We start from the raw sequence: 27,108 nt of genomic DNA on the forward strand, positions 1-27,108 counted from the left end.
GCCCGGGGCGGGAGAGCCCCGCTGAGGTGCAGGAGGCTACGCTCCTTCCCCTCCCCCGCCCCTCCACGCTCCGCCACTATCCCACAGTGCTCCGGGGCACCGCCTGCGGGGCCAGCGATGCGCGGTCCCCTTCCCTTCATTCAAATGAGCCACGGCGGGCGGCGGCGCAGGGCACGTCGGGAGTTGTAGTCCTCCACGCCCCTGCCGGTGCGCGCTCCAGCGGCCAACGGGACTCGCTGTCCCGGCGTGCCGCGGGAGCGGGGCCACCGGGGCGGGGCGAGGCGGGGCGGGGCGGGGAGCGCGGGTGAGAGAGGCTGAGGGGGTTCGCGCCGCGCACGGTGCCGCCGCCGCCGCCATAGTGGGAGCCGCGGGGTGAGTCCGGGGGGCGGAGCGGCGGCGGGGCCCCGGCGGGGCGGCGGGAGCGGGCCCGGCCGCCCGTGGGCCGGCACATGGCGCCGCCCCACCCCGCGCTCGCCGGCTGCGGCCCCGCGGTCCGGCCGCGGCCCCGCGGTCCGGCCCCGCCGTGGGGCGCTGCCGGCAGCCCCGGGCTGGGCTGGGCTGGGCGGGAGCCGGCGGCTGGAGCCGCCCTGACCTTCCCTGTCTTTGAGGCGCCGGCAACGCGGTCCCTGAGGGGCGGCGACCGGGGCCCGGCGCCCGCCGGCTCTGCTCGGGGCTGGGGGGGGCCGGGCGCGGCTCGGCGGGGCCCCGCGTGTGGGCGGGCTGAGGGGGGTGGAAGGCCCCCGGCCCGGCTCCTCCGGCCGGCTGCGGGGAGCGAGGGGCCTCCGCCGGGCGAGCCCGGGCCGCAGGCTCACGGAGCGGATCCCTCCGGCGGGTGGCCGGTAGGTAACGGGGAGCATCGGCGCACCCAGCCTGCGGCAGCAAGCGGCGCTTCCCGGGAGCGCCGTCCCTGCCCAAGGCTTTGCCGTCGGGATGGTCTGAGGCACCGGGACTTCTCCTGGGCAGCGAGCCCGGTGCCCCGCGATGCTTCTGCCTTGCTTTGCGATGGCTTGGTATCTCAGGGAGGAAAGGCAGAGGGGATGAACGCTCAGAGCCGCAAGGAGGTGGTTTGTGTGGCGTGAAAGGTGTACTTGAGCCTGCTTTCTGCTCCGAGTATTTTTTTATGTTCCTGATATATTGGTGTTCTTGATGTATTTTGTCTTATTTTGATGTTCTTGATGTATGTTGTCTTGCCAGAAGGTTGTGCGAGGGCTGAAGTTAACCTGATGTGGTTGAACCACTTTGTCACGTAGAAAACAAGAGGTTCACGCTTCCTTGGAGTAAAACTAGAAAAGTGCATGTGCTTGGTGATCTGCTGTAGCTGTCTAGGTTTTTCCTTTGAGTTGCCAGTTTCCAGTGTGATTCTACAAAAGGTGATTTTTTTCTTCCACCTCTAGATCCATTGTCACTTTTTAGCTTTAAAAACAATCAAAACCTGCAAAAATTTACAGCAGCAAGGAGTGTATGTTGCATTTTGTTAATAAGAGAAAGCTTTCTGAAGTCATTAAGTCCCAATGATGCTGTTCTTGCAATTCAAATTTAACTCCCTAAGGCTTCAACTGTTTGTTCTCATTTGAAGTCCATCACTTTCAGTGTAGATTTGTATTTTAAAGTTGGATTTGTGGCATATACATTGTATTGCAGTCAAATGGGAGCAAAGCCCAGGTAAATGCTTGAAGAGGAATGAGAATCAGTTGCAGAACTGCTGCTTGAAAGTTAAATCTGATTGCTGAATCAGCCACCTTCTCAAGCTGGTACTTTTTTGATTTCTCTTTTTCTGGGAGGAGTTGTGTTCAAGCAATGCTTTCTGTGTTTGTGTGTGGTGACTTCAAGTTTTCTTTTAGCAGCAACAAAAAAGGTGTTTCGCATATCTCCGCATAGAAGTAGAGAAATTACTGTATACAATATCCTTATTGGTGAAAAACATAATCTAATTCAAAGTACAATGCCATTTTGGCTTACTTTTGGACTATTTAACTATTTTCCAGCTGGGGCCCTAATTATTATTTCATGTTCCTCCCTAAAAGGTTGCAAGTTGTTTGGTAGGTGATTTGAAATATATTTGTTCTAACATCTGTGTCTGTTCAGTTCTTTAGAAAAATGCAAATGGTAGCAACTTTCTGTAGTTCTCTCTGTTGGGGTTTCTTTTGTCTCTGTCATTAATAATAGGTTTGTCTAGTTAGTGGTGGTGTTGAGTATGTTTTGTGTAAGGATTGCAATATATGCTAATAACTGGTAACATTTGTAAGTATGATTTCTTTCAGTTGTTTTAAAACTCCTAAATATTGGGGCATCACAGGCAGTTTTGATATTCATATTTGTGCACGACCAATTTGCGTGCTTGCACACCATGTTGCTGGAAGCAGGGCTATTGTGTGTTGCAGGGGAGGAAAAAAAGGAAGCAAAGCAGGATGGGAAACATGGTTTTGGAAGTGTAAGATGGATAGGTAGATAACATACGAAAAGTTTTGGTGACTTTTTTTAAGTGTATTTTGGAAATTTGGAGCTCAACCAAAGATTGGAGGCCAATCATTTGGAGATGAGGTATAACATGCTTTGCTTACACACATGAAAAGCTTGTGGGTCATAAAGCATGTTGGAGAAAATTTTCCATGCTTTGAATGCTGCCAATCAATAGTAGAGGAATGCTGTGGCTAAACCTAAAATTATGGGGTAATATAATGCAAAATAGCAATGTCGTCTAGGTCTTCTTGCATTTATTGCTGCACCAAGGGTACCTAGGGTTATATTTTTAGGGGTGACTACCTTTGTGCTATCTAATTCAGGGCTGTTATTTACACAACTGGCTACTTTTAACAAATTTACATCAGTGATTGTTTTCAAATGTGCCAAACTTCAGTTGTGAACCACAAGAAAAGTTGCAAGGATTAAACCACAGGTTTTGATAGAAGTTCTGTTTAGAATAAAAATTAACACTGAATGTTGTTTCAAACCTGCGTAATTTTTAAGCAATGATTTGGTAGAGAAAAAAGGGTTGTAACTGTAGTATGCCATCTTTGCTTCTGTAACTTAAAAATCAGTTCCTAATTTTCTCTTAACCTGAAACAGCTGTCATGATAGTCAGAGATGGATAGATAGATAGATCTTATATTCTGCTGTTTCTTGGAGATTAAATGTTATGTTACTGTGCCTATAAGGTAAAGAAAAATGTGGTGCAGCAGTTCTCCCCTCCCCTCCCCCATTGCCTCCTCTGTTACTTTAAAACTGAACAGTCTTGGGTTCATCCTGGGGAAAAGAGATGCGACTTCAGCCATGTAAACTTGAATTCAGTTTTTGGATTGCAGCAAGAACGCTGTGGAAAAAAATGCCAGATGTGTAGAGTTGTGGCTATTGCTTAACAACAAAACCTTATGTCTTCCTATCCAATTATATGTAATATATGTCTATATATTTGAAAATCATCTCTGCTGACTCCTTGTGACTGTATTGAGTTGCCAGGTTGCAGATAGGATGAGCATAAAGCTATAGGCACAGTGAAAGCTTTTCCAGAGTCCTCCCCATGTGTTTTATTTACTAGTGGCCTTGTACTCGCTGATATCTGTAACAAAAAAAATATACTTCAGGTTGGCATAATTTCTGCATTAATTTGTTTTAATGAAGTTGGAGTAGAGGAATAAAAAGACTGAGAAGGGGAAAGTCAATTTGTTTTCCATATTTTTCAGAAGGAAACAGTCTACACCTTGTCATTCTTCCCCTTTCTCCCATTCCATCCTTCCACTGTTCACATATCTAGACTTAATTATTTTTAGATCTGAAAGCCTATTTAGAATAATGTAATTTCTCACACAGCGCAGCCCATAGCAATTACAAGATGAAGGTCTGTATTGAAATCAGTAATTTCTGATTGTCCTGGAGCGGTAATTTTCAGATTGTTAACCTCTGTGGAATCAGTCAGCTACTGTGGAGATGATAGTGAAGATACCCAAGAGAAGCACTTTTTTCTTTCAGTCTCTGAAAGCATGAGTTTTCTCCTCAACTGGAAATTTCATAGGTTTTCAAATGCAGAAAGATTGACCACTAAATTGGAATTTCTCAGAAAGAGGTACAGTGTGTTTAAGATAAATGACTGATGATGTATGATGTCCCCAAGTTCCAGTATTTTATCATCCGTGTTAACGTGCATTCTGCCTGGCCTGGGCTTGTTTAGCCTAGAGAAGAGAATGCTTGAGTGGGGCTTAATCCTAGCCTCCAATATCTGTCAGACTGTTATCAGCAAAATGGAGCCAGGCTTTTCACAGGGGTGCTTGGTGGGAGCACAGGAGACAAGGGGCATACATTGGAACAGAAGGGATTCCAGCTGGACACGGGAAAGCTGCCCTCTGCGTGAGGACAGTCAAGTATTGGAACAGGTTGCCCACAGAGGTTATGTAGTCTCCAGCATCAGAGCTTTTGAGGATCAAAGTGGATAAAGGCATGGGCAACCTGATCTCATCTCCTAGCTGACCCTTCTTTGAGCTGGAGGAGATCCCATACAACCTGAATTATTCTCTGCATAGTTTCTTCTGTTGAGAGTGTATGCCTTTGCTAAAGGAGGATGATCTGTTATTAGGTGATTCTTGGTGTAGTTGAATAGGTGATCTGTTTGAGAGAAGATTAACTGGTCCTGTGATGCTGGTTCCATTGTGTTCCTAGAAAGTGTGCACAGGAGACACTCCTATCTTTGTAAGTTTTAGCGGCAATAGAAAAGAGATTGAAGGAAAAACAGTCTAAAAACTGTTTGCTGCTTTATTTTTTTTTTTTACTGCAGTCTAAAGACTGGCCACTCTTTTCAATCTGAGCGATCAAAAATGCATGAATGGTCGAAATTGCATGAACAACCGGCACTGAAACAACCGAGAGCTCTTTCATTGTCCTTATTTACTCTTGTTAATCCGTAGTGAAGGGTGCAGCAACTGATGGTCTGAATCATGTTTGCCATGGATCCACATGTGCCCCTGGACCAATAGCACCAATTTAAAGGGACCATCGGTGCTCTTCAGTTACACTGATTTTCAAATCTTCCAGGCAGCAAGCTTGAATTCAGTCTTAAGAGGGTTTGACTTTGGTGCAGTGGTGTGTAGGGCCAGCTGTAATATCCAGGGAGCGTGGTTTATTTATGCTCTGATTACTTATGGAATAAGTGTAGTCATAACTGGATAATAGATGGCAATTTTTTTTCCTTTCATTCAGTGTTTTCTTTCTTGGTGTTCCACAGATCAGAAAGTCTTTACTGAGCTTATTTGCCTGTGATGGTTGTTCATTGATTTTTTTGAATGCAGCTTGCTTTTTAAATGTGTCAATCCCTGGGAGGCCACCTTTGTTTTCTTTAGCAATTTACATTGTACTTTACTTTTGCTTATAATAGTTTTTGTTGACATTTTCAGAAAATGGAGGATTTTTATAGAAGTGCAGGTCTGCCATGCTTGAATTCAAAAAGACTTATTTTTTTTAATTGATAGCAGTAAGCCTACATACGTTCAGGTCTGATAATACAGTAAACGCAGCTGCTGGTTGAAACAATTATTTGGTCTTTCTCCGTACTGCAGAGATGTACTGATAACCCAAATGCTCCAAATGTCACTGGTGCTTACATGTTTCAGGAAAAAGCTATCTCTTTATTTTTCTGTTGGCAGAAAACTACTTTTGCCAAGAAAAAAGTGGCTTTTCCTCAAGTTACACCTCTGAGTAGCTCTGGTGATGCCGCTGGAGCAGAAAGATGGACTTTGTGCTGCAGCATGCTGACAGAGAATTGTCGCCAGGTGGCTTTGTTTTTTCTTGTTTGTTGAAGGAAGCAATGGGAAGAGTTTTCGTCCAGACCTTTTGCAAAAATGGGTCTTTCAAGGACTGTGTTCCCCTGAGGAGTTACGGGCAGTCTTGGTGTGTTAGGGCTGATCTGTCACGCCCAGAATTAAGGCAGAGAAGGAAGAGGGATGAGTGTAGATACGAACATCTAAGCTGTGACAGGCAATGGGAAAGAATCTATGTTTCTGGATTTTGCGGGCAGAAAATCTGTTGCCTGAGGCCGGTGTAGCCCTAGTCTAATTCAAGGTCACTCATGGCCCCTGTGAAGGCTCCTTTCTCTTCCAGTCCTCCTATGTCTCATACCTTTCTTTCCTCCTTGGTGCTACTACTGTTTGGGTCACGAGCTTCACATCGTATTGGTGCCGTCTGCCACGTGCCAAAGCAGATGAGGGGGAGCTTAATTCTGGCAGTTGTCTCCCTCCTGGACCAGCATGGCTGGTGGCACAGGACACAACAAGCTGGAGGAGCCTGTGGGGAAAAGAGGGAGAGAGGCTTCAGGGTAGCCTTGGAAGATTTGGCAAGGTCGAGCAGCAACAGAAGCACTGGGCAATATAGACTGTGTGGGCTGGGCTGCCAGGATTGTGGGGCCCTATGGAAGTCCTGTTGATGTGGGGGGGGTCTGTGACTGCATGCAGGAAAGCCTGGTGTCATGGGGAGCTGGGAAGTTCTGCATGGTTTAGGGTATGAATTCCCTCTCCTGTACTGTGGAATGCTGAACACAGGAGCTTCACCATGTGTTCAGGGATGCTGCGTATCCCAAGGCGTTGTGCAGCAGTGGCAGTGCCGGGATGAGGGCACTGGGGATACCATGGTGCCGTGTAGGATGAGAGCTATAGGAAGTGTGGTGAGAGATGCGCAGAGGGACGGAGCTTACGCTTGAGGATATGTCAGTGTGCGGCCTGGCAAAGGTATTAGAAAATTTGATTTACACATCACTGAGGAAGTGTCCCCTGTGGAGCAGCAATCCCAGCTCTGCAGTGTCAGCGTATACCTGTTGAAGAGAGAGTTGCTGGCAGCTGCAGCTTCTGTGCACTGTATTGGTTTTCAGCTTGAGCGCTGACTGCTAGGTGGTATTTGAGGTGGGGATAAATTCTCTAATACGAGCAGATTCCAAGAAATTGAGTAATGTGAGTTAAAGTATTACATTCTGTGTTGGTAGCTCAGCTTTGCTGCTGTTCTTCTGCGAAGAAGCTGTTAATCAAATGGGCTGTGATGTTTGATGTTAAGTGGATGCAGTGAAGCAGGTTTGGTTTGAAGTGACAAAGAAAATTTATTAGCTTAAGGAAACTGTCTCCTTTTCCATGGGGAATTAAGGTAGAGTATCCAATAATACACTTACACAGTGGTAACTTTCAGCAGGTGCCTTTAAAAGGACAGGTGTGCCACATCTTACAAGCTTTCTAGCTTATTGAAACTTCTTTTATCTGGCTTAATATTAACTGAATATTCTTGCCTCTGTAACCAAACTTTGAGTGAACTATGGATACATTTGGCTGGATGGCTCTGAGGCACAGCTGTGTTGTCCTAGTATTTGACAACACCAGAACATGTGCATTCTTCCTAGCTTTGGAATAGATGTTAAAAGCCTTTTATATTACATTTATCTCATTAAAACAGCCTGATAACTGTATCAATAGAATCTTATATGGATTGTATCTCATTGAAAGGGACTGGGCTTGATGATACACAAGATCATTCCTATCTTGTTCTTTCTTTAGGTATATTTCTAAGCTTCTTGCATCTGTGATGACAGGCAGAAAACATAAGACAGCATGGAGGAAAAGGTGACAAATCAGAAAAGGAAAATAAAAAACCTTTCCAGGGAGAGTGAGACTATTCAGCAAAGCCGTATATGAATGGCACAGGAAAAAGAGCAAGGTTGTAACAAAAAAGAAAAAAATTATCAAGGATCATTAATTTCAGCAGCATTTTTTTTTTAGTTTGGTTCTCACCTCTGGCAAAATCAACATTATAACTGGTCAAATTTATGTTGATTTTTTTAAAATTTATTTAATGGTATTTTACCTGCCAAAATACAAATACTTTTTTTTTTTAGAAGGAGATAGCAAGCTAGCATACTAACTTTCAGTTTTAGAAGCCGTAATACTACTTTCTGTATTTAAAATATGAATTCCTTAATTTCTTGCAGTCTCAAAGGCTTTCTCACAGTTTCAGGATTGAACAGAAGGCATCTGGTGCTTGAGTGAGGCCTTGAGGAGTTGAAAGCCTCTGGGTCTAAATGAGGTGCAGTGCTAGCATACAGCTTGATCTTGGGTTCGTATGATGGTACAGGGAGCTGTTAAGGGTGAATACACATTGTGTGTGTGTGTGAAATTTAATTTAGCAATAGCTAACTTCAGCTTCAGGAGAAAAAGCTGGTGTTTTTTTGCTGTTCACTATGTCATCTCAATGTTAGATGTGTGGCTGTTTAACATCGATACTGTCAACTAGATTTGCACTTGAATGTTTAGGAAGGATATCTGATAGTGATGTGAGTTCATGGGTTGAAGTTGAAGCTATGACGATCCATAAAAAGTGAATAGAAGTGAGTTTCACTTGGACTGGTTGTTGGCTCCACCACAGCCATCGCAGACTACGCACCTCTAGGTACCTGCAGGTCTGGAATGGAAACAGCAGACTTCAAAACTAAATACTATTCTTTCGGTTTTCCAAACAAGACATGAGAGTCCTCCCCAATATTAGGGTGGGCATCACTTAGTAAAGTTTCCAGGGAGTTGGTGCGATGGTTTTAGGGTGGTTATCTTTCAACATAAAATCCTTTAATAAAGGCTGAAGTTGTTTGATTTCTACATCTTCTGCAGGTTAGGCTGGTATGTGGCAATTATGGATGTGCAATCAATAAAACTTTTTCTCTTGTAAAGAAGTAGGCTTAAGTTGTTTGGTATGCGTGTGTGTTTTGTTTTTTAAACCTGTTGTACTTGGATGGATTTTTAATTCGTGATCTGTTTTCCCAGAGGAGTGACCACACTGGGTAAAACTCCTTCAGACTGAGTCATATATTGCAAGTATTAGTGGAGCACATGTGATGGTGACTGATGCCAGATTGTAGATCTTTCTGGAGCGGTTCAAATATTAGTTATGTGGCAACAAGTCTTTGACTTTTTTGTCTGTGTTACTGTGCAGGGTTACTGAGTTTGATGTTGACTGTAGTGCCTAGGTGGTTGATATTGAAATAAGGATGTTTAAAAATGGGATAGGTATGTTTCTATCCTAAGTTCATTTTTTACCTCATCCTTGCATAAAATAAATTTCTAAGGTGCACTTGAGAACTAGCACGCAGCCAGCATCAGTTGGATGTTGAAAACCACGGAGTCTGTGCCATGCTTTTGTGGTGCATTGTCACAACCAAAGCTCCTCCTGCTGAACCTCTCCTCTTTTCACAGGCTACAAAGCATCCCTTTCTCAGCAGGGAGAACCACCTTGCCAGCTCTCTGTGCTGTCACATTCTCTGCTCCACAGATGCCAACCATTTTCTCCCTCAAGTAGTCTGGGTGTCTAAGCTCTACTTGAATTTACTGCCCTGAAAACTTGTATGCTACCTCCTGTTATGCCGTTGATCTAATAAAAGTTATTTGTTCTTCTGTAAGTCTGGCCAAATTTGTGTAACCTTAAAAACTTCTGGCCTAGAGTTTGAACCCATTTCAGTTCCCATTTGTATGAATAAAGCTCAAACAGCCAAAGGCCTAAAATATGAAAAGAGCTTTCTTGTCTGACTGTGCACTGAAAGCTAGGCCTGGTAATACTTGCTATGGAGATCTTAGGAATATGTTTTTTTGCTTCTCTTAGGAATTTGTCAAATCTTAAACAGGTGTGTGAGTAATGGACATCTAAAGGAAGCCAAAATAACTGTCATGTCCTGTGTCCTAAAACAGAATTTCATGCCTTTCCAGACTCGCAGTGCAATACAGACCTGTAGCCCAAGGGTTCCTGGTCAGGGTTTGCAAAGAGGGACCAGTAGATGACAGATCTTGACGTTTAGCAAGTATAATTTAGTTTACTTGAAGTAAACTTGGATCTTCAAATGTAATCTAGTGGGTTTTGAGCGCAGCATTGTTGTGTTTTGAATTTTAGCACAATTCTTCAGTCTTTCAGAGAGATATCAGGATAAAGAAAAAATGAATTTGCTTTCTTGAAAAGTTCAATGTCATGGTAAAGCTATCGTCGGTACTGATCATGCATGATAATTTCTCGACTGGGTCTGTCTGGACTGCTGCCCATGCTGTATGTTTAATCCCTCTAAAACGGAGGGACTTGTTCAGAAGTGTGGGATGCCTCTGAGCTGCCAGTACCTTCACTGGAACTGCAGATCCTCACCACTGTGAAAAGTCATGGTTTGTATCTTGAAATTACTACAGGTTCAAAGATAAATGTCGAGTGTACTTCGGCCTTAGTGACACAATAGAAGAGGAAAGTAAGCTTGTGTTAAGCAAAGAGCTAGTGAATTAACTCCTGTTGTGTACCATTGAAAGAACACTCTTCCGTAGAATGGCCTGTGGATGGTGAAATACCCGAGGAGCTGAACAGATAAATCAGTTGCTGTAAGCCACTTGCAGACAATCCATACTAACACGTCAGTTGTTTACAGTAAATGAGATCAAGTTGAAACAGCAAGCGCTTGCCAACTTTTTCAGATGGTGTAATTTTTGAAATCGATGAATATAAGGTGGTAACACTCATTTTTGTTGTTTTCCACTTTTGTACATGAGTTGTGACCTCACTGAAATAGCTCTAGAAATCAGCAAATACTGTAATAATAAATTAAACGATTTGGTATCCAAGGTTTTTATTTCACAAAAGTTTAGGATACAGAGGTGAGATTTGTCCTACTTCTTCCAAAGAAAAATTCTGGCCAGCTGAGAGGATCTGTGTTTACTGATGCTTAATACGCAAGCCAAGCCCTATGCTTAATTACGTGATTGTTCTTTCTGATGATTTTTTTGTTTGTTTGATTTTACAGTCACTGGCTCTAGGTGAGGATTCAGAATGGGAGACAAGCCTATCTGGGAGCAGATTGGGTCCAGCTTCGTACAACATTACTACCAGCTTTTTGATGCAGACAGGACTCAGTTAGGAGCAATATATGTAAGTATCTACAAAAAGGGGGCTGGGGCTCTCTCCCATGATCTGTCTAGGTTTCTCTGTTTTGATGTGTGGGAATACACAGGGTGGGATAGTGGGTTTTATCCTGACTCCGGAATGTCAGTCAGTGCAATCATACTTGCTCAACTTTTATTTATTGTGTTTCTTTTACATTTCACTTCTATTTTGAGCTTTGCCTGCCTTATCTATAGGCAGCAAGACTCACAAAACCCCCAGCTGGCTGTCGACAGTAGCTTGTAGTGGAAGGGGCTGGTGGTGATCCTGTGATGAAATTCTCTGTAAAAGCGAAACTAGCCTTAGTTTGCCATTCATTTACTGGCATGGATTTGCTTGGATCCCTCTCTGAAGTGGGATGTGATTTAAGGCCTAGTCTGTGTTTAGCAGTTCTTGAAGGTGTTTCTCGGATCTCGTGCTGTATTACTCCTCAGAACATTAAAATAGATTTAAAATTTTGAATCCAGTTTAAATATTTAGACTTTGTTAAATTTAAATTCAGTTTAAATTTCTTCAAAAATTAGGTTTTTATTTTTGCTCCTTATTTGGGGCAAAATAGGTCTGGTTCCCAAAATTAAAGACTAACTAACAAACCCAAGGAACATCAGCTTTTAGCTTTGAGGGAAGACTCCTCCAGAACATGCAAAGTGCTCTGTGTGTGGAGTTGATTACTGATGGTGAGGAATGCTGCTGAGTGGCTGAGGCATTTCAGCAAGACACTCAAGTCTTACAAGTCTTCATAGCATATCCTGTTCTTCTGACCTGTTTTTCATCTGCTGGATGAATTGTTTGACCAAGCTCCTGAGGGTTGAAACTGTTGCACCAGCACCATCTGACACCCCTCCTTATACCTCAGCAGTATCCATCAGCACGGATAGCATTTGCTCTTTGGATTACTGTGTATTTACTACCTGCTAGAGCATTGCCTTATTTTGGCCAAGAAGCTGTGTACAGAGAGCCTATAAAGCAAGAAAAACAAGTAGCCTGTGTTCAATCCACAGCTACTAAATATGAAGGCACTTAGCAGTTTCTGTCATGTTATTACAAAAACACATTAAATCCTCAGAAGACTGGTGATAAGTACAGGCTAATTTAAATTCCTGGAAACATGGCCTTCCACACAATGAACTCCTGGGCTTTTTCTACCCTTAGGGTCTTTCTGCCTTTCATCATTCAATGGAGATACCTATACAGATGTAGTCAGGAGAGCTGTTACACAGGTCACCGATGTGTATTGTTTTGTGGAGTTCCTAAACTGTGGAGGGTGGGACCCTGTTTTGTGTGGCTAAAATGCACTAAGGTCACAACTTGTTTAAATTAGAGGAGGTTCTGCAGAAATGCACTTCTACTGATGAGCTTTTTGCCTTCTGAGACCCTGTGGGAGCAAACAAATTTTATAGCATGCAGGAATGCAGCAGGGAGCTCTTGGATTTGTTTTGCATTCCTATATTGCTACTTCCACCACAAGGTCCAGATTTCTCCTTTAGTGGTGTAATCCAAGTCAATTGAGCTTTTATCACCTGTTCCAGGTAGGGATCAGTCACTATGAATTGCTTGAGTTAAGTGAGTTGGAGAACTAAGTCAAAGATTTGTTTTGTAGTTATCCCCCTGCAGTAGTTTTGCAGGAAAATGCTGTAGCTATTCTTTTCATCTGCTTTGGCTGTGTGGCTATTTATAATGAAATATTTTCTTATTTTTATGCTGTTTTCTCATCTGTAGGGCTTTTGGGATAGAGGAGGGGATGCTTTTTGTTCTTGAAGCAGTTGCTCCCAGACTGTTGATACAGCAAGTGGCTAAGAGGTCACCTGTAGCAGAGTCAGGTGGACACTAATTAGGTACGATGTGAAGTTGTGGAGTAGTGTTTCAGGAAGAGTGTATTTCCCTCACCAACTTAATTTATGTCCTTTGCTACTCTTTGAAACATCAGGAGGGTTCTGCACCACTGTGTGCTCACCTGCTGATTGCTGAAGTGGATTCAGTAAGGCAGGTTTTGGGTCCCCTCTGCTTTTGTGGCTTTCCATATTTGAAGGCTGCAGTTAGAATGCTTGAGAGGATAGCTTCCTTCCCTGGTACCATCACCTGGCTTCTCAAGTTATCAACATCAGGGGTTGATTGTCATGTAAGATGCAAGCGGTGTCAGCCAGATGACTTGCTATGTGACTTTAGATTACACAATCTAAATTAAGTCTATTTCCTCCTGCAAGGGACATGTCCAAACTCAAGAGGATGCTGTATTCAGGGGCTCTTAATACTGCTTTTGGTCGCATCTGTGACCCTGAAATGCTTCATGCTGTTGCCCCTGGTGCCCTTTGCTCTTTTGTCTCTTGCTGTGCTGTATAGTTCCTTCTGATGATATATGCAGGACCAGAAGATTTTTTTAGAGCAGTTGTGACTGTTGTGCAGGTTCAGCACAGCACATACGGCTGAAAGAAATGGCTTTTTGATATGGTGTAGTTCAAAAACAGGGCCTGGAAAATCTACCAGAGAGCCTACAAATGGAGTTCTTTGGAATATGCTGTTTTCTGCTGAGACATTCAGAGCTTCAGTGAGAGTTGAAGATTGGGTGGGAAATTGCTGGGAATCATGTTCCTGGAGGTATTTAAACTCAAAAAGGTGGAAGGAATAGCCATCTCTGATACGGTACACAAGAACTTGGGCTATCAGGTAGAGGGTGAGAGTGCTGTTTGGAGATGGCAGCAGGCAGACTTTGAGATCAGTGGAAACCAATTTAAATTTAAGTCTAATTACCAAGGCTTAAAACTGGATTTGAGAAGGCAGAGCTATGTCAACAACAGGATATTGTGACTCTGGTTTAAACAGAATATTTTAAGCTGAATAGAGAGCTGCTTGCCTGTTGCTGTTGCACCTGACATCGCATGCTCAGAACACCCTCCCTCATATACTGGAAGTGCTTGTAGGCTGAAGCGCCTCAATCACTTCATGCCACACAGGGCAGTCTCTTAGAAGACGTTTAGAGGCACATTCTATTTTTCTGAGCTTAAGATATGCGAGTCATACCTGAGAGGAAAAAAAACATACTGGTGATGCAACTCATTTTGTCAGATTTCTTCATATATTTTTGTCTCTCTACATGCTTGACTTTGTGTCCGTAGAATTTTTTTTTTGTATCCTTTAGATTTTCTTCTGAAAGCTAACTTTGATCCAAAGGCAGGAACTTTTTTTGCTGGTAGAATCACGATAATAGAATTTAATCAACTTAATTTCTAGTTGAGTATTCCAAATGTTTTCAGTTACTCTTTGCGGTTTCTTTCCATTTCCCTTTGAGGTAGTTTCCAAATAGCTGGATTCTAAGGATATATGCCAAGTAAACAAAGTCTCTTCCCAGGATTGCTTAAGGGTTACCTACGCAGGTTGATGATTTTTTTCTTTTTCCCCCAGATTGATGCATCATGCCTTACGTGGGAAGGACAGCAGTTCCAGGGCAAAGCAGCTATTGTTGAAAAACTCTCTGTAAGTCTGTAGTCCTTACTGCATGTTTTGGGAAACAGTTCTGAAGACTATGAATTAATTGCTTCTCAGAATTTGAGTTAGACTTCAGCAGTTTAAAACTGTTGAATATGAGACTTGTGCTTCCAACTTTTGGTCTTCAAAAAATGTTACTTGTGATTTAATTCTATGTAGTGAGGTGTTCCATTGGTGTCTGTAATGGCGGAATGTTAATTGACTCTGTTAGTTTGCAAGGTTATTTTGTGACTGCAATTGCATTTGACATTATTAATTTATTTTAAAAAAAGTATAGTTCATAAGCTGACCCCGCGACCTAGAGGAATGAAAGGTGTTTTTTTGTTCTTTTAAAGTATGCCAAGGAAGTAGCAATAACAAACCTGTTATTTGGATCTGCCTGTGATGGAGGATAAACATGTTATTGCAAGGAACAATTTGTCTTCTGATACATAAACTGCAAATGAATTCTATGGTGGAGAACCCGACTTATCCTCAATGCAGCATTTGTCAGTTGTTCAGATATGAGTGGTTATGGTTCAGGACTTTGAAACCAGTGTTTCCTCTTCATCAAGTGAGAGGAAAGCATTTCTTACTGTATAGAGATTGAATCTCTCTCTCCATGTTCATTTAGTTAAACTTGCAGAAGTTGTACCTTTTGGGTAAATCCATGCTTCTGTTACAAAACTGGGTGTACTTATAAGCTGTCACGAAACGAGAGAGTTTCTCTTGCAAGATATGTGGAGGGCATGCTTTAGGTCCTCAGACGTTCTGCTCAGAGCATGGTGTATCAGGCAGATATACCATTTTTATTACACATTGAGAAGAAAAATCTTTGTAACTTCAATGCTTGTCTTGTACAGCTACTGCTCCTGTGTTTTGGAATCACTGCTTTCATCCAAGACATCTTTAAATGTGAAGGCTGTTTGCACTTGGATCTGCGTTTTAGGTGCCTGCATTGCCTTTGAGAAGGCCACACACCTCAGAATAGCACAGCTTGCAACTGCTCACTTCTAGATGAGGAGATACTCAAGCTCCAGAGTTGCTTGTTTGTGTACTCAGTGTTCTTTAGACTTCTGGGCTAGCAGCCATTTAGATACCCAACCAGCTAAGCATTTGCTTGGCCACAGTGTCTCAGGCTGCTGCCTTGGATCTGGCCCAGTGCAGATCGGCCAATTTCCCACCAGAGCATTACTCATCTTTACCTTCCTTGTCTGTGGTGCCAGTTGGACTTTCTGGATTCGTGTGCCTGCTGCACAGTCTTGCTTGGTGACTGAAGGCATGCTACTTTGCCTCAGGGAAAGTTTTTCTGACTTGTATCCATCTGCTTAAAGTTAGGAAGAAATGCAGTAAAATTATTCCATGCCCTTCCACTGCCATGGCTCATTATGGGGCTGTATCAACTTACTGTGACTCTAATGTCTTTCACCACACCCCTGTCAGCACTGAGCTAGTTGGGCTCTGTTTGCTGTTTCAACTTAATGTCCTCACCTACTCTGTTTGTGCTTCTGGAGCTTCTTAGTCAGTTCAGCAGATCACTGAAAGTTTGACACTGGAATTCTTTTGCACTTCTGCAGTCTTGTATTCTTCAGTACCTGGGTGATTAATCAGTGTAAGTGCCAAGGAGCAGGATTTTCTTTTACAGCAAGTTCTCTGCTGTAGAACAGCAACACTATGGCACCTTTTCAACCTACTCTGTCAGATGATGCTAATACAGTAGGGCAAGGTTGTAAGACATTGCTTTGCTAGCACTGGTGCGCCTGTACCTTGTTACAGAGTGGGGGTTGGCACTTGTTCTTTCTGTCTTAATTGGTGCTGTACTTAGGAGTTGTTTCAAATAGAGTGCCTGCCCTAATCAGGGGGCAGCCTGATTTACATTGAGCGTTTGAGATAATGCTGTAGTTCTATGAACCTCCTGGACCAAGGAGGAAGCCGGAACAGGTGGCTTTGTTGCCAGGAGTGAGTTTAAGCTACTTGACTTTATTCTTGCAGAATTTCTCTTACCTGACTTCAAGGAGCGTTCCATGGTTTTGGTAGTGAAAGCCCAGACAAGTTTTAGTGACAGAGGAAACTAAAAGCCTTGGTTGTTCAGTGGCTTTTTTAGTTTTTAGCTTGTTAGTTGCTTTTATTGTACTCTTCATATCAAGAAATGCTTCTCTCCAGTACAGATGGATGTCCATAAGCAACCATCCTTTTGAGGTAGCTTCTCTCAGTCCTAAAAATTGGTGACCTTTCCTATCAGCTGACCCTACTCTTTCCAGTGGGGTTTCCCCCACTGTATCACATGAGGAGTAGCTCACTCGGCTGGCCAGTCATTGGGTTCATCTCTCTGAAGGGGACAATTGGATACTTGAAACAGGCACCATCTTACCCAGCCTTTTCTTGGGGTCCTTGTCACCATTTTTCAGGGCTTCTTGACTCTGAAGCTTTTCCTTCCTCCCTGTCTTCTCTCCTCAGTCTCACCTCTCATTGGCATCTTGTTACACTGGAAGCTGGGTTCTGGATACAAGCACATTCATTTCCCTTCATCTCTCTGCCTCTTCAAGACGCTTTTCCTGCAGGACTTGTTCAACAAGAAGCTGTTGTGCTGAGGTGGCACCAAGTTTCATAGTACTCTTTTTGTCAAAGGAAGGGTGTGCAATGTCCCAGCCTGTGCTTGTACAGGCTGTGCGGACACATTCAAGTTTGGGATGGTGACCCTGGAAAATATTCTGCTGGTTGTTCAGAAAAGACTGCTCTGGATTTTTTTTTTTGTTACTAAATGTCTATTCCATATTACAAACCAATGGTTCACTTTGCAGTTCGTGGTAGGTTGGGATTGTTTTCCCAGCCAAGAAGAAACACTGCAGGCTTTATTAGAGAGTGTTCTTGAATAGTGTCCCTCTGCGATTAGAGGGCTGCTCTGTACACTTCCTTTGCTTCCACAGGTACCGATCCTTCCACAGTTTGTGCTCTCCGTTACCCAAGGATTTAGCTTCCTGGTATTCTTTCTGAAGTCTTATGCTTGTCAGGGCCAAGTCTATACTTCACATCCTTGACAGTAGGACTTGGGTCTTGTACCTAGGCCTTCTAGATACAAGAAGTCTTTCAGTCTTCTAGTCTTTCAGGCTCCTTCCACTAGAGTGAAATGCAGAACTTGTCAAAGTACATGCTTGGGTCTACCTCAACCTGTTAACAAATAGGGGAAATGAAGCAAAGGCATCAAAGTACAACCTGAGGTTTAAATGACTGCATGCTGTTGTCCTGTGCAGTGCATGGACTCTGGGTATCAGCAGTGTGGTCACTCGGAGCTCCATCCATGCTGAACTGCCACTTCTAAAGCATCTAGCATCAATGCAGCTTTTGGTAGAACAATGCCAAAATTGCGTTTGTGTGACAGGACTCAGACCCCTCAGATATTTGATGTTCACTGCTTGGAGTCATCCGTGGTTGGAATGTGAATGTGGTCTAAGTTGACAGAGAGGAATTACTCCCCAATGTCTGGTGTTTCTCAAGGTGTGTTCCTTGCAGACTTAACTCCAGACATACTTGCATCTGCTACATGAGCATGGAAAGCTTTTTTTCTTTTTAATATGTGTGCTTTTGATTTCCACCTCCTCCTCCTTTCCTCCTGCTCGGTACATGGCAAAGATGGTGCCTGTTGCTGTGTTGGTTTCCCTCAGGTGCTGTTATGAAGAAAAGAAAAAAGGGGAAAGGTGGATATGTGGATTTCAAGTCCTGAACACTGGTTCTTGGTCAACCACCTTTCCTTTATATTCATAGCCATTTTAACAAAGAAGCAAATTTGGAGTTGTCTAGTAAAACAATCTTTTAACACTGTTCAGAGCAGAGAAGCTTTGTGTCTTTATCATATGATCCTTCAGCCTGTAGATAAACTGAAGCTCTTTAAGCACTGTAATTAGACTAGGAAAAGGTACTGCTTAACGTATATGGTGACATATTATTTCACGTCTTGGTGCTTGAAAAACACAACTGTTATGAATCCAGCCTGAGTAGTGTCGAGTTGCAACAACTCCCCATGCAGTGCTATCAAAATGGTCTAATGCTTCATAATGTTGGATTTGCTCGATCTTTGTTTTGTAAGTTAAATAATGCAATGACTGTACATTTCCTTATTTTGCATTCTTTTCGTTGCAGAGCCTCCCTTTCCAAAAAATACAACACAGCATCACAGCACAAGACCACCAACCTACACCTGACAGCTGTATACTCAGTATGGTAGTGGGACAGCTTAAGGTAAACTCTTTCCATTACAGGTTAACAAACGCTTATGTCTTAGATTTTTGCAGGATTCTAAATCATCCTATTTCTGGAAACGTTAAAATGCTCTCTTGGGTGGGGAAGGAACACTGGTAAGCTTGCATTGGGATGTCATTTTTCTGCTGTTCAAGACTGTCAAGAAACTGCTCATCCCTTCAGGTAACTAGCACTAGGTAAACCACCTATAATTTGACAGTCATATGTTCCTGCCAAGCAAAGTACCATGGTTTTTGCTCTGCATACAAATATCATATGGGCTCTGGAAGCATCAATATTTCCCTTACCCTGATACAGTAAGGTTTCAGTGTCATCTGCATTTAAGAGCATCATTACAGTGTTCTTGGGCAACATAAGCACATGTCATTTAATGTGCTCTTTGATGTAACGTGTGCATTGAGCTGTGATTTAGCAGACATTTTTTGTTAGCTGACAACCCTTCGGTAAGACTGTGCTTTTTCTTTGCTGTCACAGGACACAAGAATACGGTTCTGGTGTTAACGCAGTCCAGTACCTCTGTGGTCAAAACTGGTTCAGCAATAGGAGTGTTGCCTCTGAGATCAAACACTTGTTGTTGAAACAGCTTCTTTTTGTGAAGAAATCAGATTATTTTTCAGGCCGTAGTATGATTACATTGCTGTTTACATTCTACTACTGAACTGCATAAACTCACCCAGTCTCCTGTTCTTTTGAGTAAATGTTGGATCTAAATATACCAGGGCCACAGACTTGTAAGCTAATTACACTACTTATCAATGAAAGAAGTTGTCCTGGAATCTGCAAAAAATATTCTGCATGTAAAGTCAGCTGTAGGTGGAACTTGCTCACAGTGGGCAGTGTTTATTTAAAAAGTGACATTACATAAGAATAGTTAAAATTATTAGACTTAGTTTTGTCCAGGTTTGGTCCAGCCATGCTGTCAAGTCAGGACTCTAAAGCCATCCAGTCTTTAGAGTTACTTGAACCCAGTTTCTTTTAAAATAGCTGGTTAGGTTTCCTTTTCCTGTTAACTATGAATGACACCTCTAGTATCAAAACATTCAAACTTCCACTGACCGTACTGTTAACAAAGCAAACACAGGACTGAAAGCTTGAATCTGCTTGCTTAGCTATTCTTAATTGTTTTGGGCTGGGCAGTTGAGAAGAGCAGTTCCCAGTGTATTGCATCCACTTCTAAGCCTAACATAGATAGCTTTGGCTCTCATTAAAGCGGCTCCTGCTTCCTAGCTGCAAGTTGGATTCCAGCTTTCTTGTTGCTCAATCCCACCTGCACACACTGAGGAAAGACAGTCAGACGTGGCCACAGAAGGCACTGAATTGCAGGACAGGTATGAAGTCAGACATGCTGATCTCATCTGTCTTACTCTTGGGTGCGTACAAAACTCAATGATGTGACCAAGACTTTTTGACTCAGTATCTTGGGCCACTCACATCTGCACCTGGTTTTGCACAGTCACATTTTTTAAGGCTATTGCATAATCATTAAGCAGATCACAGCTTGCAACAGTGATTGTGTTGAATCCTGTGGCAAGATACCAAGTTCTTAAAGATTCTGTAAAGCTTTTGGGTTTTCTCATCCTTTAGTATGGTCGTTAGATGCAGTCCGGGAGCTTTCCATAAATACCATTGCCTGGAGTAGTATTTCTTACTGTGCTGTTTTTATCCTCTGAATACTTCATGGATCATGTGATTAGTGCATCTAGGTACTTGGAAAGAACATATTGGATTAAAGTATGCCTATTGTCATTATCAAATCCAACTTGTTTGTGAATTTTTAGTAGGAGAGGCAACATTTTTCCACTCTTCGCGTGTATGTCTCTCCAATCTTACCTTTAAAACGCATATTTTAATGCCTGGGAAATGCTGCTCCTCACTGAGGAAGTGTCCAGAAAGTCAAAGTCAACTTAGAACTTTGACTTCTTGCTTCTGCCTTGTATGATACTTATACAGGTGGACAAATGAAATAATCAGTAACAGTCTGTAGCATGACATATAGCAACCATTTCTGCCAGTATGTGAACCTGGTTGTCATATGCAGAGAATACTTTTTCTTGTGCTAATACGTAGGTGTTGACAGCCATTTTAATGCATCTCAGTGCTGTTCTCGGTACAATACAGTAACTGAGAACAACTGGGTTCAGTTAGTGCATTTTAACAAGTGGCTCATCTATAGCTACAGTTGAACGGGGTACATTTTAACATGCAAACATGGAGCACCATACTTAGTTTTATTTAAAGGTTGCCACCTTAATGGTGTGGCTGTTCTGCACAGTTCGCATCTGTTGGTCTGAAGGAAAAATGTAGAGAAATTTGCACAAGAAAGGGGACTTTCAAGACTATCAGTAGCAGGGTTTGAAGGGAAGAGACATGCTTCCTGCTTACTATTTGGTTATCCTTTTCATGGGACCGTGAGCCAAATTCTTCAAAGCCCAGTACAATTAATGCATACGCTTTTGAATCCTCTGCAGTTTTTCAAAACTTACATTGTTTTATGTAATGAAGGAACATGCATAATGCTTTTAATTGAGTAATCCAAGAAAATAATAATGCTAAAATACCTGTAATGTGCCCTCTCTTAGTCGTCATTCTTGGCATGATATTTAAATGGATTTTCTGAGGCCTTAGTTGCTTGAATTGCTAGTCCCAAAAGTTCAGTGGAAACTCATTAAGTGAAATGGGCACATCTTGTATTTCTTCCTTAAACCATTGTATTTTGATCTTGTTTGGTTTTAGGGGAAAAAAAAACAAACCAAAGCAGAAGAACCTTCTACTCTCCCTGCATATACTGTGAGGTGAACTGCTACCAAATTGTCACAAAGCCTCAGCTCTCTTCTTAACTGTACAAGAATAGTTCTGAAGAAATAATGGGGTCAAGGACTATTACTGTCAAACTCTGTATTTCCTTTACCAGAGTATTATGTCTTAAGCAAACCTGCGGATTTGGGTTGTTTTAGGCTTTTGGCCTCCCCTGCTGGAGGGGGATTTAACTGGGGTCAGTTGAAATCATTACTGCCCTGTGACAAGGTCAAGATGTGTATCTGCCGCTGTGCTGTTCCAGTCTACAGCCCAGCAGCTAATACCAATATGAACTGTAAATAAAAAAGCAACATCTTTTGCAGCAATCATCTGCACTGAGGGGACCGGACACAACAGCTTCTTGGAGAAGGTGTTGGAGAGGAATAGAGCATCTAAGTAGGGTGAATGTCACTAGCGAGGATCTAACGTGCTGGCAGAAGCAGTACAGTAATTGCTTTAATTGAAAAGCATATTTTCAAGTAAACATACGAAAGGTCCTCTTTAATGGATGTTGGGATAGGTAGTAATGGGTTTTTATCCTTTTGTAGAGGTATAATAAGTATGCCTCCACTTATTCTAATTCTATAATAATTTTTTATTGCTATTCATTGTCTGAATGCATGCTGGCTTGCTTCAACTAGGAGGAGTAAGCATCAGTTTAAGCCTTTAGGAGTGAGTTTCATTTGGTGTGATGCTACTTTGCCAATGTTCACCCAGAATGTCACCCAGTATTTTCAGTGTGCTTCACCTAGTAACGTATTTCTCCTGTCATGCTCAGGCAGATGATGACCAGGTTCTAGGCTTCCACCAAACCTTTTTGTTGAAAAGTTTTCAAGGTGCCTGGGTGTGCACCAACGAAGTCTTCAGGCTAGCCCTCCACAACGTTTAACCCTCTGCCTTACCTCTCTTCCATGCAGTCCTCGCTGTCCTGGTTGAGTAAGGAGTGCTCTCTTATCCCTCTTCTGTCACTTGAGCTCGGCTGAGAAGCATGGCTATGGCTTGCGCATTCTCAGAGCAATGTGGCAGATCTGTGGCTCTCCCCCAGAGTGTGAATTCTGATTGTTGCAGAATTAATTATGAATAACTAATTGTTATGCAGTGTTTCCTAGTCTTAAAAGGGAAAGGAAATTTGCAATTAAAATCACTGGATGTTTTTGTAATGCATGGTGAACACTTAAAGCGTTGCTTAAAGCCTGTTAAATGAGGCTTAACATCTGAAAGGACCTGCTGTCTTAAGTAATTAGCCTTTCCCTTGAGGTAAGGATAGCTGCAAGCCTGCAGTTCAATCACCAGTTGCTGTGGGGTGCTGGTGAAAGAGTAGAGCTGTCTCTGACCAGACAAGAGGTGAAAAGTTGTGCAGCTAAACTTGGATTGCAAAGTAGTGTTGCATCTAATACTCTGACATGACCCACGGCTCTGTGAACTGAGGACTTTCTACCATTTTGAGCCTGCAGGTTGGAAGGGATGTAGAAAAACTGCAAGAGGTCAAAAAGCTGCCAAGATTGCCAGTGCTTGAGAGCTTGTGGAGCTGGGAGAGGAGGCAGCTAAGGGCAATCTGCCTGAAATGTAGGTGCAAAGTAGTTGAGTACTTCCAACAACCTGAAATCGAACTGTTCTTGGTGGTGTCAGACGGTGTAACAAGGGACAGTGGCTGGAAACCACAACTTGGGAGGTTCAGACTGGACACAAGGGAAAGCTTTGCCCTGGAAGGCTGAAACCCTGGGAAATGGTGCCTGGACACCTTGTGAAACGCCTGTTCTTGGAAGCTTGGAAGACTGTGCTAGACAAAGCTGTGGCTGATGCAGTGCTGCTGGTAGTCCATGCTCATGCTGAGCATGAGGCTGGACTGGAAACCAGAGGATCCTTCCAATCTGATTCTGTGACTTTTTTAATTTTTATTTTAATTCAAGGATGTCATAAAAGAATTTGAACTGCACAAAGGAAAGCTTTGTAGGAAAAATAAAGCCCGTGTTTCAAGCCTGGGCTCACATCTGGAGTGCAAATTTTGAGTTGGACATAGCTGAATTTGGAGTGGAAAGTCAGGGTAAAGAGTTTCAGTTATGTTATCTGAGCTGTGATGAAGATCCAAAATAGAATGGGATAGGATTAGTCTATGCCTTCTAGAGCATCTCAAGTCACTCAACTATGGGTCTTTGCTATATGTTAATAGGACATATTCAGAATTTTGGAAACAGACTATAAATTATTTCATTTGCCTTAAATATTGTCTAGGATTTTCCTTGTTTTTAAAGTATATTGCTACTCTATGCTGTGCAGACATAACATGAAAGGAATACAAAAAGCAATAATGTGTGACTTCATTCTGAGAATTCGCCATATGTACAACAGCAAGTGTTTGGGGAAGAATTCCCTTTTAATCTTTTTTCCTGTGTCCAGTCCTGAATTGCATAAGAAAGGAGGAAATTTTCCTCAAGCCAAAGGACTAAGAGCTGCAGTGCAGCTAGGCTTATCATAAATTGAGGAAACCTACACTAAAACTAGTCTGGTGGCGATATCTTTTTTTTTTCCAGAGGTATATTTTTGAAGTGTACTCATGACAGCAACGGCATGCTCAAATTTGGTGTGAAAACTACTTATGCAACTTATAATAGATGCCTCAGTGACCTAAGAAGAGGAGACCATAGGGCAACTGAGAGTATACTAAATGCTTATTAATAGTGTTGATTAGAAGTGATTCAAATCTGCCTGGCTGATTTAAACTAAGCCATTAGAAAGAAGCTGACACTAATATGAATTCATTCCAACTTAGTCAAAAGGGATAGCATTAGTAAGATGCTTTACAAAGTCGTATGTCAAACTTCAATATACAGCGCCCTGATGCTACTCAGTTTTCTTAAAGATTCCTTCATGCCCAGGAGCCTACCAACTATCAAGCAGTAGTGAGACTATACTAGGATGTAAGTGTTACATTTGATACCTAGGAAAATCTAGAAAAGGGTTTCCCATGGGTTTCAGTGTGCAGGCCACCTCTTCAGCATGGATATGCAAGCATCTTTTCTGGGCAGATCTAATAATGGTAATACTTCCCCTGAAATAATTGGCATGACTGCTGTCATATGTGCTAATAAACTAGATGGACAGCTGGTCTAATCCAGCATAATTGCTTGTGTGCAGATTGTGCTGATTATCATGGGGCCTCTGCCTAATGCAAAAGGAGGCAAATGTCAAAGTGACAAAAAGCTGCCCAGTTAATCAGCCTGTTGAACAGTGACTTCATTGGCACTTGTCTTGCTTGAGGATTTTTCTTTCATTTGTCTGCTGAACGCTTAGGCCAGAAGTATGAGCAAGTCTTACTTGTTGCCTTCTTAAATTTCTAGCTGTAGTACTTTTCTCATTCACTTTGTCCTTTGTGATTTTATAGTAATTTGATATCTTGTCTGTTCTTCCCACCCTGATCACACTTTTGCAAGCTAGAGTGTCATACTTGATTTACTTTCTTCAGTAGAAAACTGTTCTGTAGCTGGCTTATCTTTCTTGCCCTTCTCTGGCCTTTGCCTATTCTACCGTTTTAATTTTTGTTAAATGATCAGAAGTGCATGCAGGATTTGATATGTGGGTGCTCTGTGCGTTTATGTGGTTGCTTACTTATGGGTTTTGGTTCGCTGCTCCTTTCCTAATAACTGCTAACATTGTGCTTGCCTTGATAGCTGTTGAGCTCTGAGCTGGTTTCAAAAACAATAAAAATAATTGTCCATCATGATTTCGGTATCACTTTCCTGAGAGGCTGTAGCTAATCTAAGGTCCTTTTGGTTCTCCTCTATGGATTAGCATATGCTTACTGAAACTGCACTACATGTACACTATTTTATTTCCTAGGCAGTTGTCACTGTGAAATCCTTGCAGTGGTTTTAGATTTGAATGCTGCTTTTACACACACTTGATCCTACCAGTGCTCTGGCAGACTTGCTGTTTTGTGATGTCCTTAGCGAGTTGCTCCTCAAAGCTGACTTGTTTCACAGTCAATTTATCACTTATATTAATATTACTTTTTAAGTAAAGATTTTTTTTTTGTTTATTTTGTAATCTGCTTTGCTCTTCAGCCTTTTCACTTGCTTTTCTTGATGGGCAGCGGCAGAGCATTGAGAATTAAACATTCAGCACTTTGACAATCTGTTTCATGTGCTCCTCTGGCTGCTGCTTTTCAATGCCTTTTTTTTTTAATGCATTTCCCCCCTTTTTGGAAGCTGAATAGTTGTGCGCTGAAAGAATAGACTGTAAAATCCTCCAAAAATGCTGAATTGAATACACTGTGGTCAGTATCAGAAGATTGTTTTGTAGCTAGGTCTTGTGAGCTGTTCAGATTAAATCCTACTACGTAATTTCCAGCTGATTTAGGAATAATTTATGTTATTTTGAGGCTTTAATTCCTGCATGATGTCTCTGAGGAGACTGGCAAACTTTAGGTGGGAGAACTAGTCTCCCTCTAATACTACTTTCTACTTTTGTAGTAATATAGTAAATAGAGTGCAGGCACTATTAACCTGCCTAGATGAATTGTCAAAGGCAGGAGTTGAGGCACGGCTGCAAAGATGCCTGTGCTTAGAACATCTCATCACAGCCACAGCAGATACTTCACTCCCTTTGAGCTGTTCCTGGACAGTGGAAGTGGGAAGTACTATGTTGCTGCCAGCTGTACCTGCTCTGAGAAAGCTTTCAAAAGCCTAGATCATTACATAGATCATTCAGGCAATATAGTTGATACAGACTTCTACAGAAACTCCCTTCTGTCATTAATCCAAAGTGCAGCAACTACAAACTAATTTTGAAACACCTTGTTTTATGCTTGGTTCCTGGGCAAGGCCTGAAGAAAATTTGTCATTCAACACTGAGGCAGGCATGCATCTTACCAGTGTTGTGAAGCTGCTGGAATGAGATGTCTGCAAGTCTTCCAGAAACACCCAACTTTAGATGCCGTTGCAGGATTTCTGTGTCATTAGGCCCTAGGTGTTTGTCTGCAAAGCACCTTGGAACAGAACCTCTGGTTCTATTAGTCTCTCTTGAGGTACTAGGCATCTTACAGCATGTGACATCACTGTTAACATTAGTTTTTTAAGTTGTCTTATAATGAGTTTTTGAATACGTTTCTCAAAAAAGAGCTTTTTGAACTTCTTTCCTCTCTTTCTACAGGCTGATGAAGACCCTATCATGGGATTCCATCAGATATTTCTATTAAAGAACATCAACGATGCCTGGGTTTGCACCAATGACATGTTCAGGCTAGCATTGCACAACTTTGGCTGAGCTGGCAACCCCGAGGCACCCATGCTTTTTTTTTTTTTTTTTTTTCTTTCTCCTCCTCTCCTCTTACTGGTATTATCCACACTCATGGAACATTCCAAATATCATACACAAACCTGCAGCACTGCAGAGCGTGAGCAAGCAAGACCTGTGACCTGCCCTTCTGCTGAGTTTACATTGTCACTAGATGAGTTTCTTGTGCATGATGTTTGGAAGTTAGACTTAGCTGCATTTGACAAGAGAAATTTGTGTTGTACCAGCATGCCTCGGAAAGAATTTATAATGCAAAAGGTTGTTGTTTATGTACTGCCAAGATGCTCTATAACCCAAAGAAATGAAAGAACAGCAGCCTGTACAGCCCAGATATTGATTTGTTCAGATGTTTCAATGCTACATTACACAATAAAACCATGAGATTTT

At 42.3% G+C, this 27,108-nt stretch overlaps 1 protein-coding gene across 3 annotated transcripts; it reads left to right on the top strand.

Annotated features, from left to right (window-relative positions):
- The first annotated feature begins 290 nt into the window (after positions 1–290).
- On the top strand, positions 291–27,108 carry NUTF2 (nuclear transport factor 2). Of its 3 annotated transcripts, none has more exons than XM_082320041.1 (5): positions 291–372; positions 10,778–10,902; positions 14,314–14,385; positions 18,514–18,612; positions 26,578–27,108. In XM_082320041.1, the coding sequence occupies exons 2-5, from the start codon at positions 10,804–10,806 to the stop codon at positions 26,689–26,691; spliced, it is 384 nt and encodes a 127-aa protein (XP_082176167.1). In that variant the 5' UTR covers positions 291–372; positions 10,778–10,803; the 3' UTR covers positions 26,692–27,108. The 3 variants fall into 3 exon arrangements, with proteins under 3 accessions (XP_082176167.1, XP_082176168.1, XP_082176169.1); XM_082320042.1 differs by lacking the exon at positions 291–372 and adding an exon at positions 753–839; XM_082320043.1 differs by lacking the exon at positions 291–372 and adding an exon at positions 9,109–10,151.

This window comes from Platalea leucorodia, assembly GCF_965183815.1.
Source record: "Platalea leucorodia genome assembly, chromosome: 8".
Lineage (NCBI taxonomy): Eukaryota > Metazoa > Chordata > Aves > Pelecaniformes > Threskiornithidae > Platalea > Platalea leucorodia.

What these genes read in the sequence shown, in the direction of transcription:
- NUTF2 (XM_082320041.1), top strand. Translation starts at nt 10,804, where the DNA reads ATGGGAGACAAGCCTATCTGGGAGCAGATTGGGTCCAGCTTCGTACAA. An exon ending in CTCAGTTAGGAGCAATATAT is followed by an intron (nt 10,903 to 14,313) that starts GTAAGTATCTAC and finishes TTTTTCCCCCAG; the next exon opens with ATTGATGCATCATGCCTTAC. An exon ending in TGGTAGTGGGACAGCTTAAG is followed by an intron (nt 18,613 to 26,577) that starts GTAAACTCTTTC and finishes CTCTTTCTACAG; the next exon opens with GCTGATGAAGACCCTATCAT.